This window comes from Carica papaya, chromosome 5, assembly GCF_054855325.1.
Source record: "Carica papaya isolate Zhongbai chromosome 5, ASM5485532v1, whole genome shotgun sequence".
NCBI lineage: Eukaryota > Viridiplantae > Streptophyta > Magnoliopsida > Brassicales > Caricaceae > Carica > Carica papaya.
This window is the reverse complement of record NC_142313.1, coordinates 678,676-695,254: the sequence shown is the minus strand read 5'-3', so window position 1 is coordinate 695,254 and position 16,579 is coordinate 678,676. Positions and strand designations below refer to the sequence as shown.

At 35.8% G+C, this 16,579-nt stretch overlaps 3 protein-coding genes and 1 non-coding gene across 4 annotated transcripts; 1 reads left to right on the top strand and 3 right to left on the bottom strand.

Moving 5' to 3' along the window:
• Positions 1 to 674: 674 nt before the first annotated feature.
• Positions 675 to 3,056, bottom strand: LOC110821493 (large ribosomal subunit protein eL8y). Its single transcript, XM_022051353.2, has 7 exons — positions 2,934 to 3,056; positions 2,495 to 2,542; positions 2,194 to 2,395; positions 1,547 to 1,716; positions 1,308 to 1,436; positions 1,138 to 1,230; positions 675 to 1,045 (listed from the first exon to the last, which is right to left on the bottom strand). Exons 1-7 carry the CDS (start codon positions 2,934 to 2,936, stop codon positions 914 to 916), a joined length of 777 nt encoding a protein of 258 aa, XP_021907045.1. The 5' UTR covers positions 2,937 to 3,056; the 3' UTR covers positions 675 to 913.
• Positions 3,057 to 4,964: 1,908 nt separating this feature from the next.
• On the bottom strand, positions 4,965 to 5,037 carry LOC148253644 (small nucleolar RNA snoR118). The gene has a single exon (XR_015820863.1). It is a non-coding gene; the product is annotated as a small nucleolar RNA snoR118 (small nucleolar RNA).
• A 2,445-nt stretch (positions 5,038 to 7,482) lies between these two features.
• LOC110821499 (Ca2+-binding protein 1) lies at positions 7,483 to 8,905 on the top strand. Its single transcript, XM_022051360.2, has 2 exons — positions 7,483 to 8,002; positions 8,420 to 8,905. The coding sequence occupies exons 1-2, from the start codon at positions 7,541 to 7,543 to the stop codon at positions 8,444 to 8,446; spliced, it is 489 nt and encodes a 162-aa protein (XP_021907052.1). The 5' UTR covers positions 7,483 to 7,540; the 3' UTR covers positions 8,447 to 8,905.
• A 97-nt stretch (positions 8,906 to 9,002) lies between these two features.
• SLD5 (DNA replication protein-like protein) lies at positions 9,003 to 16,579 on the bottom strand. Its single transcript, XM_088219683.1, has 6 exons — positions 16,280 to 16,579; positions 15,492 to 15,614; positions 15,136 to 15,218; positions 14,929 to 15,038; positions 9,429 to 9,501; positions 9,003 to 9,320 (listed from the first exon to the last, which is right to left on the bottom strand). The coding sequence occupies exons 1-6, from the start codon at positions 16,454 to 16,456 to the stop codon at positions 9,215 to 9,217; spliced, it is 672 nt and encodes a 223-aa protein (XP_088075809.1). The 5' UTR covers positions 16,457 to 16,579; the 3' UTR covers positions 9,003 to 9,214.

Below are 16,579 nucleotides of genomic sequence, written 5' to 3'. Positions count from 1 at the left end.
CAACCATTCTAAGCTAGACTAACATCATATAACGCACATGTTATTGCAAATATCAAATATCAAATATCATATGGTATTAGCATACAAAGGTTGGACATCTATTTTCCTACCTTCATCTTTTTCAGGGCATTGAGCAGTGTCAATATGCTTGGATTTTGCATGCAAAAGCATTTCAAGATTGTTCTAATGTAATGTCAATTTTTTAACTCCAATTAATTTTCAACAAGATATCATATACGTATAATTAAAGCATAATTATATACATATACCAGAACTCCTTTTCTTATTCCAACATATGATTTCCAGTGCCCCCCTCTAAAGATATCGAAACTAATAATTATAGACACAACCCGAGCAGATTAAGAAACCTAATGAGCTAGATAAACTTATTTACCTGAACGCAAAAACTTTGGTCTACAAGTTTCAGCCATGGAGAATAACTCAGAGTGAGAAAGAAAAAAAGAAACCTACAACAAAATACTGAACATGCAAAGAGATTAGGGGCTTTCGAATCACAGAGCAAATTGGGGAGCCTCACCTCACCTAAATAGTGCACATGCTGCACCATACTCATATAACCCATCAGGTATAATAACATCATGTCAAATAGCATAAAATACTATTGGTGTGAATTCATGATGCAGAAGATGTAAATTTCTAAGCACTAAAATACGGAAGCAAAATAACATATACCTTAAACAACAATGCGATGAAGTTCTTCAGTAAAAGCTCTATGCGGATAGTCATATTAATATCTGTTTTCGGAATATAATTTTAAAACCCCATACTACGCAGCTCTGCTAAAACAGAAAGCAAGTAAAATATTGATTCAAGTGACTAAGTGACTTTCACTGTCTAAATCAAACAAGAAAACAAAACCAAAAGATGGCAGGGCCTTTGATATTTGATGCTTCTAAGACATCCTCTGTGCAGCCTCCTTAGCAAGAAGTCTTTCTCTGGCCTTTGTCTTGGCCTGTGATTTGGAACCCATAATTCCACCACCCCACTTCTTTCTATACTCATCGTACTTGTCATTGAAGTTTGCCTGAAAAAGACCAAGCTTCTTTTCAGTTAGACATCATACAACTCTAAATATTAAGTGTCTATAAATTAAAATATATAGGACCTCCACTTTACCTTGATGGCCTCTAAGATTTTACTGAATTCCAGCTTATCCTCATTCTTGACTGTTGTCAAACACAAAACGGATGCAGTCTTCTTGTGGACAATCTGCAAGAACATCACCGTTTTGATATTTTTTGCTGCTCACCTAGCAAGAATATTAACAGGAAAACAAGAAATATTACCGCTCCCAAACGTGCTTTTCCCTTCACAATGCAGTAAGGAATTTCCATTTTCCTACAAAGAGCAGGCAACCATACAACCAACTCAATGGGATCCACATCATGAGCAATAACCACCAGCTGGGCCTTGTTCTGCAGAGAGACATTCAGGAGATTTTTCAGAGTAGATTATAAAGGGATATTCTATATTCTTTTTTGAGAAAAGGGAAATGCTATATTCTATAACAATGAAGTTAAGCAACCTGCTCAATTAGGTAAGTCACATGATTCAGTCCATATTTCACAACAATCGGTTTCTTAGCCTCAACAGTCTTCCCTTCAGCCTCAGCCTGGGCCCTCTTCAGAAGCCTTTCCTTCTTAGCTGCCTTGTCCTCAGGCCTGTACTTGAGAAGCAACTTGAACAGGCTTGTGGCTGCAGTTGTAGATCGTGTAAATTTGTTGATAAAAATACAAAAACCATCTTCGATTAGAAAAGAATTCGTTTGTATAAACAAATACACAAATGGAGGTAAAAATATCCATTTTTATGATGGTGAAAATGTGTTCAAGTATGAGAGAAGCTACCATCAAGTGAACAGTGAGTGCATTCTTCTAGTTTTCTCCATTTGATGTTCAACAAGTAGTACCTTCTATCTATCTACCGCCATAACAATATAGAAAGATACTTTTTATTCTATCATATTTATATGATGGTGAAAAGGTTGTGATGGTATAATCTAGTCTAAAGCCAAAAAAAACTAATAACCAGAGCTACATCAAATGAATAATCAATTGTTCCTCCAATTTTCGGTTTACACCAAATACACTCTCTAGCTGTGGTGAAAAAAAAAAGGCAAAGCAAGCTATTTCTCATTCGAAACCCCAAGCAGCCACATGAAAGTTTACTTACCGAGATTTTTGTCCAGAGTCTTAGTGAATTGGTTTAATGCCGGTGGAACCTTCAACCTTTGCTTAAGAATCCTTTTCTGCCGTTGGATGCGGATTTGTTTAGGCCATTTAACAAATCTGTGCAAGTCCTTCTTTGGAGGCAGAGCCCCTCCAATACCAAACTGTTTAGGTCTCTTTTCAAACAGAGGATTGACGGCCTTCTCCTACATACAAGAAAATAGACAGAAAGGAAAGTCAGAGCTAATAAGCAGATTACTCCGAATGAAATTTCGGACATGTCAAGACAAGTATTTAAAAAGTACCACTTTCTTCTTGGGTGCTGCAGCCACTTTTCCTCCTCTTTTCGGAGCCTGCATCGCAGATATACATAAACGAATAGAGCAAAAATGAATAGATCCTACGATAAAAATTCTAGAACACAATGTTTAGAGCCTTGAGACAGTCATGCAAACAATGAAATTCCAACACAGCATACAGATAGTAGTACTGACAAATAATAGTACTTAATAAATCTTGTTAAGCGGAAATCCAACCAGAGATGAAATACCAAAAAATTGCACCGTTTCGTATATTAAATATTACAGGCCACTATCTTTTCAAAGTTTCTGAGCATTATGCGATATAAGATTCGGATTTCGACAATAACTCAACACTCTTCCTCGGTGCACGATCCTATAATCAACTAAAACATATTTGCGAAAGCATTGTGTATTACAATCGAAATTAGAGGAACACGCATACCATTTCTTCGCTGCGCCTCTGCTTCTCGCTAGGGCGTGGGGGAGCTCTCCAGTAAGCGGCGTAGGGAAGGAGAAAAATAGGTTTTCACTCTTTTATACGGGGTTTTAGGGCTTTGTTTCTTCCGGGTCGGGTTGGCCCATTTTCACTATTTAAGACATTGTCCCTTCTAATCTTTTTTTTTTTTAGAAAATCAATTTAAAAATAAACAAAGCTTTTATTAAATAATATAATCTTATAGTAATAATATGTAGACGTTTAAATTTTATGAAACAATAATAAATTAAAAAATATATATTTTAATTAAATAAAATTTTTAACCAAAATGAACTTTAAAACACTAAATAAATTTATTTTAATATTTATTAATTATTAAATCATAATTACGACGAAAAAAAAATTAACTATTGAGTAAGAATAATTAAAAATAAAAAATAAAAACGACTAAAACGATTAATAATTAATTGAATAATAAAATAACAAATAATAAAATAAGTCGTAGAATAATAATAATAATAATAATAATAAATTAATTCATACTATAAAAAAAATAATTTTTTTGTATAAAAATAAAACCTAACCTAAAAAAATAAATATTTATTATATGTGTAATAGTACTTATAATGTTATTTTAGTAAGTTTAAAGTTATTATTGGAATTTGATGGCAGCCATATATATATATATACAAACTTATAAGTTTGTGATATACTCTAAATACAATGAATACGAGTTGCTAGAAAATAATTTAAAATAAAATTTCATAACATTTAGATATAAAAAGGTAAAGGAACAATAGATTCCTAACTATGTTTCTTAAATTTTTTGGCCATGTTCTACATTGCAAACTATTTTATTTGTAACATATATTTCATACTACATCGAAATAACATAATTTAATTTAAAATTAAGAAAATTATGAATTTTTGAATTTGAACTTGTAGATTTCTAATCTCATTTTTTAATTTTGATGATTAAAATTTAACTAACTAAAAATTTACGTTTCATAATTTTTATTTGTATTATTAAAGTTCCGTGATTTTGATAAATATTAAAGAAGTTATAACTTTTTTTAAAAAATTAATTATATACTATCAAACCCATAAAATTCATCGTAATGCTTAAGTTCTTGTTATTAATGATAACGATACAAATAGAATCCGGGGTATAAAAATATAAGAAGGCATACCCTTTTTTAATAATAGGCTAATAATTATTGAAATTGTGTATTAAAATATGTTCAAATAGATAGAATTCTATACAATATATAGAACGGAAAATTTAGAATAGGTAGCGGGGATCGAACCCGCATCATTAACTTGAAGGTGGAACAGTTTCTATGAAACTGGAATCGCTAGTAATCGCCGGTCATCCATAGCTCGGAGGCGTCACAGTTTCGGCTGCAACTCGCCAGCATGAAGCCAAAATCGCCAGTAATCGTGACGCGGTGAATACATTCTCAAATTTTGTACACACCGTCTGTCACACTATTGGGAGCTGGCCATGCCCGAAGTTTTGAAGTTTTGCAATTGTAGACTCCTCTCAATCCGCCCGAAGTTTTTAATTGACTATTTCATATAAATTACAGATTTATGTTTCTAATTTATGGATATGTAATTCAGTTCGAATTTGATCTGAGATAAGAGAATTGTATTTTTGAACTTTATTTGTGCTTTATGAAACAATGTGAATGATGATTTTAGTGGATTACAGTAGGCTGCTAAATGAGTTTTATTATAAGTGAAAATTGGATAAATATGAATTTGTGATCATATACGAAATAAATGGATTGTATAACAGAGTTATATTTTTCGGGAGTAATTGATTTTATACTAAAATTTGAAAATTAAAGCACTATAAATGAAATCCATTGCCAATCCTAAAAATGAAAACCATATCATCTGGTACCAAATTTTTGGAATTAGCCAACGAAAAATGCCGAATCAAGAAATCGAAAAAACGAAAATCATGTTTTCTAAATCGAGAATCAAAATTTAAATCACAGTTTGAATCAACTCGTTAATTAGCAAGTAGTATAATCAGACATAGCTTTCTAGGCTGCAATTTCCATCAAACGAAGTCAGAGCCCAGTGCATATTCATCATCTTCACTACGGGGACCAAAAAGATTTTTCAAAAATGGAGATTAAGGACCTCAGAGGAAAAACTCATGGCATTCGTCAAATCAGTTCGATGAGATTTCCGTGTGAAAAACTAAAAAAATAAAAATAACGATGATTATTTAAAAAGAAAACTGCGAGAATCAAAATGAGAAGAAAATTCAATTTATCGAGCAGATAGAAGATGAAAGAAGATTTCGCAGAAGCTTATTCACTGCGCCTGGTAAAAAGTAGATCGAAGGCGAAGTGACTCAACTTCCTGCAAAACTTATCTGCCTCTTTTTTCAAGCTAATCATCATGGAAAACCCTTGAAGCTATGAGGCGTAGATCCAGGGATCCAATCAAGAGGCACCTTCAACAATCGTAACAATGAAAATACATAAACACATGCGAACAGAGAGCAAAGAAGAAGAGAAACCACAGAGCAGAGTTTTGTTTCTAGGCGTAATGCACGAGTTTGTGTGCGCACGTATATATACGCCCGATCGCGAATTAAGGAATTAGGGTTTCTGAAGATGTAATTACCGAAAAGCCCTCGATTTGGTATATTATTACGAGTAAAACCATTATGTTCAATTCAGCCCATTCAGATTTAGCCTGCAAACAATTTTCTCTTTCCTAGTCTTAAGCCCACTTCACACTAATAAAAACACGATTTCATACCCGTTCCGGTTGTAGAACGGGTATGAACTGAGCCGGTATGACAATTGATAAAAATGAATTCATACGCGTTACAGTTCAATTATAGAGCGGGTACGAGTTCGTATTTTTATTAACATATTGGGTACGGCAATTGGCGTATCCCTCCGTTATCTGCCCCCGTTCTCGTATCTAATCTCGAGACACAAAATCTAGTTAAGAAATAGTGTGACTACTAAATAGCAAAACAAAAAAAAGACAGGCAAAATGAAAAACAAGCTAATCAACTTGATTGTATTTTACCAAAAAAGAAAGTGAAAAAGACTTGGGAGGAATTTCAAGCCAAATTGGGGACTAGAAAATATTCGTAGGTCAGCGAAGTGGGTGCATAAGTATAATTTCCACTTGTTTGGGGACCAGAAAATAAAATCAGAAACTTTGATATGACACGTGTTATATTGAATGGTTATCAATTAATCAAGTGAAATCTTCTTAACCAATAACTAGGTATGTGTCGCGGAATATTTCATATGCTCCTATATATATATATATCGAAATATTATTTTAGTACAAAAAAATTATCCGAGAGTATAAATAAAATAATTAAAAATTGTATAATCAAATTATTTGAAATATGATTAGTGAAATACTATTTGATAATTTGTACATATTATAAACTTGGTGTATAATTTATATTTAAAAAAAAATTATTTAAAGATTTTTATATTAACATAACGTTTACAATTACTTAATTAATAAATTATATTATAAAAGGTTATTTTTCATAAGTAATATATAATATAAGATTTTTATTTTTCTTATTATATTAATTTTATTAAATTAAATATTATTTAATAATTTACTAATTATTACTTAATTAAATCAATTATTACATTACGTTATTTATAATTTATTGTAAATTTGAATCGAGTAATGTTTTAGGATGTATATTTATTTGAAAAATAATTTGAATAAAAAATCTTGATATGTATTAATAATAATACCCATATTAAATTATATAAATTTATTACATAATTTAGTGCCGTAAATGTACAACACTTACCCGATATATATAAGCACCTCGTTAAGTCCCAAAATATTGGAGCTGAGTAACATAACACAAAATTCTAATAGAGTTTTTTTTTAAAGTAGTCATATGCTACGCGTAAAGTTCTTCGATCTCAAGGTATTTTTTTTATTTATATTTTTTCGATAAATTTTATCTGATTAAAAATATATATATTTATATATAAAATAACATTTTGTTTCATTATTTTTTTAATATTGTTCTAGAACTTTCTTGGGTAGTAACCTGTACCGATTTTAAAGGTCATGATATAATATGAATTATGAAGCTTAGCTTAATTTTGACTTATTTGAAAAAAAAAAACAATATAATATGACGGGTATATATATCCATTTCCACAATTTATTAAAAGTAGATTGACATAATTTTTTATTAAATTATTTAAAATTATGGTTATTATATAATTATATAAATTTATTTAACGTGACAATAGTTTATTTATTTTTAATAAATTTTTTCGATGCAAAATTAAATTTTAAAAAATTCAGTTCATTTTGTCAACCTTCTTTGAAAGTTCTTTTTCAGAAAATAAATAAATAATAAAATATTACTCGAAAAATTGGGGAGGGAGGCAGACCCAGCGAACGGCAGATGGACTCATGACGTCACCCAATACGCAATTTAAACAAATTCCACGTGGTCAACATTACGTACCTACCAAGCCACCTGACTCTCTCCCCCACTATATAAATGCCCTCCTCGCGCTTCCACCGTCTCTCAAAATTTTGAATAACCCGCATAACACGAAAGCCGACGGCGCGCCAGAATGTGTCCGTCTGACAGAATCCTCCGGCCCGCAGCGGCTGCCAGGTCCGATTTCAGATCCGCCTTCGACGTGATCGACGCCGATCACGATGGGAAGATCAGCGGCGATGATCTCCGTATGTTCTACGTCGGCTATTACGGTGGAGGATCGGGAGACGTTGATGACTTGATCGGGACGATGATGAAGGTTGCTGACTCTAATAAGAACGGATTCGTCGAGTACGATGAGTTCGAGAGCGTTTTGAAGGGGCATAATGGAATTAGTTGCGGTGGCGGTGGCGGATTAATGGAGGATATGTTCAAGGTGATGGATAAGGATGGCGATGGCCGGTTGAGCCACCAGGATTTGAAGAGTTACATGGAGTTGGCTGGTTTTCCGGCTAGTGATGAAGATATCTCGGCTATGATCAGATTGGCTGGCGGTGATGACAAAGAAGGAGTCTCCCTTGACGGCCTGCTCAAGGTTTTTGCCTGTTGATTTCTGGACACTAGTTTTGTTTCTTATTTTTGTTTAAGAGAAGTATGGTTGATGGATAATTTTGTATGTTTGAGATATAATCAGGTTTCCTCATTAAAAAAATTGCAAGAAAATAAATATGTGAAACCTTAAATCATGAGATACTTGTATTTAGTAGTTGTCTATATCTTATTCATGTATATGATTATATATATATATATATATATATATATAAAGATTAGGCTGTATTTGATATATAAAATTAGAATCAAGTTACAAATATATATGTAAACGAAAATATCTTCACATAATAAATATTTCCTGAACTAGATGCATCTATCATTTCCACTATACGATCATGCATGTATATACATATTTACATTATATGCTGTTATGTTTATAATCGTATGAACTGGAATGCAGGTTCTTTCATTTTCATCTTTACTCTGAGTTGTCAATTCTGGAGGAGAAAAAGTAGAGGCTACTTCTCTTACGTTCCAAAATGAAATTCTGTCTTGGGAGTTGCTGGACGGTAGCTCTCCGCGTGCCTCAATAAATTATTCTCTTCAAATCAGAATCGAAGCGAGGATGCTCTCAACCTCTTGAGCTCCGTAACACGACGGCGTTTTGGTTTGTTTTGTTTTTTTCTTTTCTGTCTTTTTTGAATAGGAAAATTCGACAACCGACTTTAATGTACATGTGGTGCATATATAATGACCTGGATATGTATAGGCCAAGCGATTGAAGGTTAGTTCGTGAAGAATCGCTTGTTTTTTTTCACTCGTCGCAAACATTTTCACTTTTTTAAGTAATTATTACTCAAGGTGAGTTCTTTAATAAGTAGAAATGCAAACTATTATTGTACTATAATTGTAAGCAATTATAAAAAGCATACTCTAGATAAGGTTATATTAGTCTACTTCAAATTTTATATTAGTCTCATCAAATCTAATCATCAACTTTATCTTCCACCGAAATTCCAAGTTGAATAGATAGAAACAGAATATCCATGGATAGGCTAGGTAATAAATCTATTCATACTTGAAAAGATAAACCCCACCAACAATTAGAAGGGGGCATGTTGGCCAGAGGTTCATAATGAGTTTAGTTTCTGTACAAAGTCATTGGAACCAGAGAGTGCTAGTGATATTCCTAGATATATTCAATTTCAAGTCCAGAGAAATACCTTAAAACTTAGTTGATCTAGCTGGGTATTTCTCAGACCAAATCAATTTTCCCGGTTTCTACCGCCCTCTTTATGATCTTGTATCGTATGAAGTACAGATCCCCGCGGTCCATCTCCACCGTCTCCGGGTTTTCTCCACTGTAAATGCAAAGGTTGGTTAACGAAAAACATGAGACAGCAAAGACTATTTTTTCCCACAATAAAATCACCAAGTGAAAAACAAGCACAAATTGTATATAATCTCACTCTTCATAAAGGTTGAGCGACACAAAGTTCTTGCTTTTGCAGACAACAAACGTTTCCAGTTCCGGCTGTGGCACTGCAGGTCAAGTGAAAGCAATCAATAGCAGTATTGAAAGATTCAAGCACACAGGTCAAAAGCAGTATTGAAGATTCACAAGTTGACTTGTAACAGATAATAAATTGCTTCATGAAGTTTATCATTGACGGAAAAAGGGCCAGACTCTAAAAAATTAATAAGATATGCAGAAGTTTAAACATCTGATTACTAGTTATTTTAATTGGTGTATATTACACATAATACAATAAAATTAATTTTCAAACATAATGTTGGAGGTTATTAACTACGTTTATTGGGATACAACCAGAAGATCAGCAAAGATTCCAGTCAAGAATCCCAAGTATTTCTGATTCTGGTATCGTTGAAGCCAACCAGAATCAATTTATCATCTGTTTTTTAATTTATTTCGAGTATTATTTTATCTTTTGATTTGTTGAGATTATTTGGTTGTTACTAGCCGTTGTGCTCCCTGGATAGCAGAGAGAAATTGTTGTTTCCCTTCTTATTTAAAGCCCCCTTATATTATGGATGAGACAAGTATTAATTAACAAAAAAATTGTGGTTTTTCTATCCCAAAAATAGAAACTTTTGTTGCAATCTTTCTTGCGTTTTCTGGACACCTATCATTTTAGTATCAGACCCATGTTTCACAAGGAAAGTATTGAGAATTTGGAAGAAAGTATCAAAGGACTGCAGAACAGCTTCAACCGGATGGAACTTGGAGTCGCCGATAAACTTCACCAAATGGAGGATACTCTCAAACGATTAACAGAGACTCTGCTAATCAGACGTGAAGGCTCCAGCTACAATACTCCAAACCGAAATGGAGAAACACGACCAAACCGCGACGAAGGAGCTGAGCGAAATGACGGTGGCCGACAGCCATTATTTCCTATCTTTTCCGGAGATGACACGACCGAATGGCTCAACCGTGTCGCACAATTTTTTGAATATCAAGGAACTTTCAAAGAGCAGAAAATCCTACTATCTTCTTTCCACTTGGAGAGCGAAGCCAACCAGTGATGTCAATGACTTCGCCGGACTTATCAAGAAGAAGGAAGAATGGTGACATGGACAGGATTTGAAGAAGAGGTCTGGGCTCACTTTGGGCCACCGAATGTGAAGATTTCGACGAAGCCCTATCCAAAGTGATGCAGATCGGGCCCTTACGAGATTATCAAAAACAATTTGAGAGGTTGGGCAACAAAGTGAGAGGCTGGACTCAAAAGGCCCTAGTGGGTACATTTAATGGCAGACTGAAGCCTGAAATTGCTGAAGGTATTCAGATGTTCAAGCCCAAATCTTTGAAGGAGGCCATCAACTTGGCCCGTATGAAGGAGGAACAAGTGGGTTGATAGAGCAGGTTCAATCGGGTCAGACATAACCCGATCAACCCACCCCCAACCCTAGCTGCAGATTCCACCCCAAAGTGCCTCTTGTGGGAAGAGATACAGCACCATCAAATGCAGAGCCTCTTCTTCAACTGCGACGAGAAATTTACCGCAGGCCACCACTGTTGTTGAACTCAAGTTCTGCTCTTGGAAAGGACCGAAGAAGAAGAAGAACCAAAAGAAGAGGAGCCCGAAATTTTCCTTCATGCTTTCACTGGTTGGCCCACCACAAAAACAACGCATGTTGATGCAACCATCCACAATCAACGCATCGTTATCCTCATCAACAACGGCTCGACTCACAACTTCATCAGTTAGCGAGTCGCGAGCTTGCTGAAATTACCAGTACTCCCAACTAAAGCCTTCTCGATCAAAATTGCAAATGGTAGTCCGATGAAATGTCACAGATGATTTGAGAATGTGTCCGTTAACATCCAAGGTATCATCTTCCATTTGACTCTTTTTGCTTTACCATTAACTGGTCTTGATCTTATTCTTAGAGTCTAGTGACTGGAAGCATCAAGTGTTGTTATGTGGGATTGGGGTCAGATGACCATGGAATTCCAGTGGGGTTGTCGACTGCGACAGTTACGGAGCATTGATGCTCCACCTCTCCAAATTGCTTCAGCTAAAAAAGTCGCCAAAAGTACGCTTCGACACTCCTCTCTGTTTGCGGTGTATCTGCAGACAGAAAACAGCACCTGTCTGATCCACCTTCATTCAGATATGCAAGCTCTTTTAGATCAGCACCAAGATCTTTTCAAAGATCCACAATCAATTCCTCTCTGCCGAGACGTTGATCACCGCATCAGTTTGAAGGAAGGGGTTGAACCCGTCAATGTCAGGCCATACAGGTATACCTATTTATAGAAAAGTAAAATTGAAAAACAGGTGAATACAATGCTTGATTCAAAACTGATTTGCCAAGCACTAATTCGTTCTCCTCGCCGGTGCTATTGGTGCGCAAAAAAGATGGAACTTGGAGGTTTTGTAAAGACTACCAGGCCCTCAATTCAGTCACCATCTAAGACAGGTTTCCCATCCTTACAGTTGATGACATGCTAGATGAACTCCATGGAACTGCTTTCTTTACTAAACTCGATCTCACCGCGGGTTACCACCAAGTAAGAGTACATCCATCGAATATTCACAAGACGGCCTTTCGCACTCATAATAGTCATTATGAATATCTCGTTTGCCATTTGGACTTTGCAATGCCCTTTCCATCTTTCAAGCAGTCATGAACAACATCTTCCGCCAACATCTCCGTAAGTTTGTTCTAGTTTTTTTAATGACATCTTAATATACAGTCCTAGCTGGGAATTGCATCTTGAGCAGGTTAAGCAGGTTTTTGACATCCTCCAGCAACATCAATTTTTCATCAAGCTAAAAAAATGTCTTTGGGTAAAAGAAACTTAAATACTTATGGCACATAGTTACATCGCAAAGGGTCAAAGTGGATCAAACCAAAATTAAGGTCATATTAGATTGACCTCGATCAAACAACATCACTGAACTGAGATGATTTTTGGGTTTGACAGGCTATTACCAAAAGTTTGTTCGGCAGTACGGAATTCTTGCTCGGCCCTTGACTAATCCCTTAAAAAAAGGACAATTTGGGTAGTCCAAGGAAGCAGAATCAACTTTTCAAAACCTTAAGGTTTCTATGACCACAACTCCTATCTTGGCACTCTCGAATTTTGAAGAGTCATTTATCATAAAAACTGATGCTTCTGGCTGCGACATTGGGGCCGTCCTCACTCAGCATGGGCAGCCTATAGCTTACATGATCGGACATTAGGCGTTGACAAGCAGTCATGGTCGACATACACCAAAGAGATGCTTGCTATTGTTATTGCCATAAAATTATGGAGTCCGCATTTGATGGGCAGAAAGTTCTATATGCATACGGATCAGAAAAGTTTGAAACATTTGCTGGACTAATGAATTATAACCCCAGAACAGCAAAAGTGGCTCTCTAAGTTATTTAGCTATAAATATGAGATCGGGTACAAACCAGGAAAAGAAAACTTGGCCGCCAATGCTCTATCTCCTAGGGAAGATAGCCTCACTCTACACGCTATCTCTATGCCCAAAAATAATTTGTGGAATATTTTCCAAGAAGCTGCAGATCATCCCTATATACAGACAGCCCGCAAGTTAGTCACTGACTCAGCAAGTGGTTCCTATTCACTCAAGAATGGATTGATTTATTTTAAGCATCGAATTGTTGTCCCTCCTAAATCAAAAATCACACAACAATTATTGCAGAAATTCCACTCATCTTTGACAGGTGGCCACTGAGGTTTCCAACGAACTTATAAAAGATTGGCCCAACAATTTTATTGGTCAGCCATGTACCGAGATATCAAAGAATATGTAGCACCATGTGATACCTGCCAACAAGTTAAAGCTGAGACACTCTAACCAGTCGATCTTCTCCAACCGTTGTCAATCCCTTTCCAAATATGGGATGATATTTCTATGAATTTTATTGAAGGACTGCTTATCTCAAACGGAAAGAATATTGTCTTGGTTGTGGTTGATTGTCTTACCAAGAGTGCGCACTTTATCGCTTTGGCTCACCCTTACACCACTAAGACCGTGGCAGAAAAATTTGTGGACAATGTGATAAAATTACATGGTATACCTCGCTCCATAATTAGTGACAGAGATCCAGTCTTTACTAGCTGTTTCTAGCAAAAGTTTTTTAAGTTGTCTGGCACCCAGCTCCGAATGAGCTCCTACTACCATCCGCAAGCAGATGGACAGTTCGAAGTTGTGAACCACAGTGTGGACCAATATCTACAGTGCTTAAGCCACCAACAACCACGCAAGTGGAGTTCTCTCCTTCCTTGAGCCGAATTTTAGTACAACACAACCTACCACTCCTCTATTAAGATGACTCCTTTTCAGGACTTATATGGGAGACCCCGCCGTCCATTCCCCGTTACCAAGACAGCTCAACCCTTATCAATGAAGTTGACCAACAGCTTTGTAACCAATATGCCCTCCTCAAACAACTTTGAATTAATTTACAAGCAGCCAACAATCACATACAAGCCACCGCCAATGCCCATCGACGTGAAGTCAAATTTCAGGAGGGCGATTGGGTCTTTCTCAAGTTCCAACCATATCGGCAACAAACGATTTTCAAGAGAGCCTTCCAAGAGCTTGCATGTCGATACTATGGGCCTTCTCAGATCATCCGTCGTATTGACCTTGTTGCTTACAAGCTTCTACTTCCACAAGGGTCGCGTATCCATCCCATTTTCCACGTCTCCATGTTAAAAAAGCATATTGGTTAAACAATTGCCCCTACTGAAAATCTGCTTGAAATATCTGAAGATGGGAACCTACTGTTGCAACCCCAAACCTTTTTGGAAACCCAATAGATCAAAAAGGGAGCAAAATATGTTGAAGAAAGTCTTGTCCAATGGAAGAATTTGCCCCCAGAAGAAGCTACCTGGGAAAATAGCAGCGAACTAACAGATAAATTTGGCCACTTGAACCTTGAGGACAAGGTTCCTACAAAAGAGAGATGCAATGATACAACCAGAAGATCAGCAAGAGTCTCAGTCAAGAATCTCAAGTATCTCTAATTCTGGTATCGTTGAAGCAAGCAGAACTTCCTCAAGACCCGGTCAACTATTCAACATCAACTTATCCTCTATTTTTTAATTTATTTCCAACATTATCTTATCTTTTAATTTGTTGAGATTACTTGATATTTGTTGAAATTATTTGGTTGCTACTAACCGTTATGCTCCCTGGATAGCAAGGAGAAGTTGTTGTTTCCCTTCCTATTTAAAACCTCATCACAAGAAAATTGTGGTTTTTCTATCCCAAAAATAGAAGCTTTGGTTGCAATCTTTCTTGTGCTTTCTAGGCACCTATCATATTGATAAATAAATTTTTAGATATTGGCTGTGCTACAGATAATATTAACTACGGCATACTTGGCATTGCAAAACAATGTATAGTGAATATATTTCACAAAAAAACAGAGGATTTGGAAATAACTAGTAAGCTATCTAGAAAGCTTAATGATTACCCATGTCATCCTCTTCACTTATTATGGATTGCTTCAGTACTGACTGATAATTATCAGGCAATCTTAGCAGAACACTTTCTTCGAGATGCTTTCCCATATTATCTGCACACCTGTAATATGAGAAGAATGTTCAACAAGAATAAGCTCAATAAACTTTGACAAACTGTTTCTGCAATAAAAACATTAACTAACTGAAAAAGACACCACCTTCTGGCAAACATTTTCTCTTGTTCAGAAAGCAGGCTTTCCGTTTCATCAGATTTTAAGATGTGGAACACATATTTCTCAATCTGCAATGCAAATATTCAAGTATCATTTCAGAAATGAAAGATATAACATACATTCCATGCCATACTGTTGGAACTTGACAGAATTGATTAATAGCATCCTAGTTTTCCTGCAGGACAAATTAGTTCCAGATTCCCAGAAAGACACACACACACACACACACAAGTATTGCTTGATTACTCTGGGAAGCAACGGAGGTCTAATTGGGTAAATAAATTTCTGCTAAATAACATTCTAACTCTCAAAAAAGAAACAAGATAAGAGAACCTGACAACCTTCAGAAGACGAACTCGAAGATAAGATCTCAACAGAAACTGAGCCCTATCCAAGTCCATCTGATAGAGTGATACAGTGAGGGGGTCAATGCCACTTTCTGCAAACTCCTCCACAGTCTCTTCCTGTGAACATTTAGCCAGTCAAGCGTTTAGAGATTCAGAAAGGAATTTAGCACTTGGAGTTTTACTTCACAGATAAAAATACACTCCTAGGGATATAATGAACAATAAGCAATAATACACAACAAGGACATTTTTCATTCATTTGTGCCTTAAATACTTATAGTATCCCTATCCTCCCGCCCAATACCTTAACTTGAGCCTAAAGATTATATTAAGCTACACAGATTCTATCCTGATCATTTTGACAAATTTAATCAAGGTTTGCAACATTTGTTACGGTTGTCATGAATTATGTCAGCAAAAACTAGAAGGTATATAAGTACACTGGTTAAGTTTTCAAAATTACATAATTCCACCAAAATTATTTGCCTGCTATAATTTAGCGATAAGCTTCTTCCAGTGTAAGAGATGTTTCCCAAAATAATTTTGTATTTGAATTCAGTGAAAGAACAGATAGATGGTATAAGAAATACACAAGTATGGCCAGAACTCAAATGTCGGCCTGAGCAAGGAAATGAATTAAACAATTTCGATAAGAGAAATCCCTAGATAAAAAATATAAAAAAATAAAAAAAACTAAGTACACATATCTTGTTTCCCATAATTCAGAATTTCCAGGGAAAATCAAAAGAACAAGGGGTTTTTGAATAATAAGAAGGAAATACCATCAATTGGATCTGCTCTTTGGCTCTCTTAACCAGATCCTCCTGGTACCGAAGGATCTCGGGAGCCGCCTTCTCGTTTCGCCACGCCCTTTTCAACAGCTCTACATCGGTCGTCGAAATCAACGCCTCGTAATCGTCCGCCGGAGGCGTTGACCAATCACCCGAGCTTGACGCCATCTGATAAGACTACTGCGCCCGCACACACGCATTCACTCTCTCGATGGCTCTGAATCTTCTCTTTTTTCTTATCCTTTTTCTCCCATTAACCTTTGAAGATTTGGTATACAAATCGAGAGGGAA

What these genes read in the sequence shown, in the direction of transcription:
- LOC110821499 (XM_022051360.2), top strand. Translation starts at nt 7,541, where the DNA reads ATGTGTCCGTCTGACAGAATCCTCCGGCCCGCAGCGGCTGCCAGGTCC. An exon ending in CCCTTGACGGCCTGCTCAAG is followed by an intron (nt 8,003 to 8,419) that starts GTTTTTGCCTGT and finishes ACTGGAATGCAG; the next exon opens with GTTCTTTCATTTTCATCTTT.
- SLD5 (XM_088219683.1), bottom strand. Translation starts at nt 16,456, where the DNA reads ATGGCGTCAAGCTCGGGTGATTGGTCAACGCCTCCGGCGGACGATTAC. An exon ending in GAGAAAATGTTTGCCAGAAG is followed by an intron (nt 15,039 to 15,135) that starts GTGGTGTCTTTT and finishes CTCATATTACAG; the next exon opens with GTGTGCAGATAATATGGGAA. An exon ending in AAGTGAAGAGGATGACATGG is followed by an intron (nt 9,502 to 14,928) that starts GTAATCATTAAG and finishes CTTGACCTGCAG; the next exon opens with TGCCACAGCCGGAACTGGAA.
- LOC110821493 (XM_022051353.2), bottom strand. An exon ending in GACTCTGGACAAAAATCTCG is followed by an intron (nt 1,717 to 2,193) that starts GTAAGTAAACTT and finishes CTACAACTGCAG; the next exon opens with CCACAAGCCTGTTCAAGTTG. An exon ending in GAAAAGCACGTTTGGGAGCG is followed by an intron (nt 1,231 to 1,307) that starts GTAATATTTCTT and finishes ATGTTCTTGCAG; the next exon opens with ATTGTCCACAAGAAGACTGC.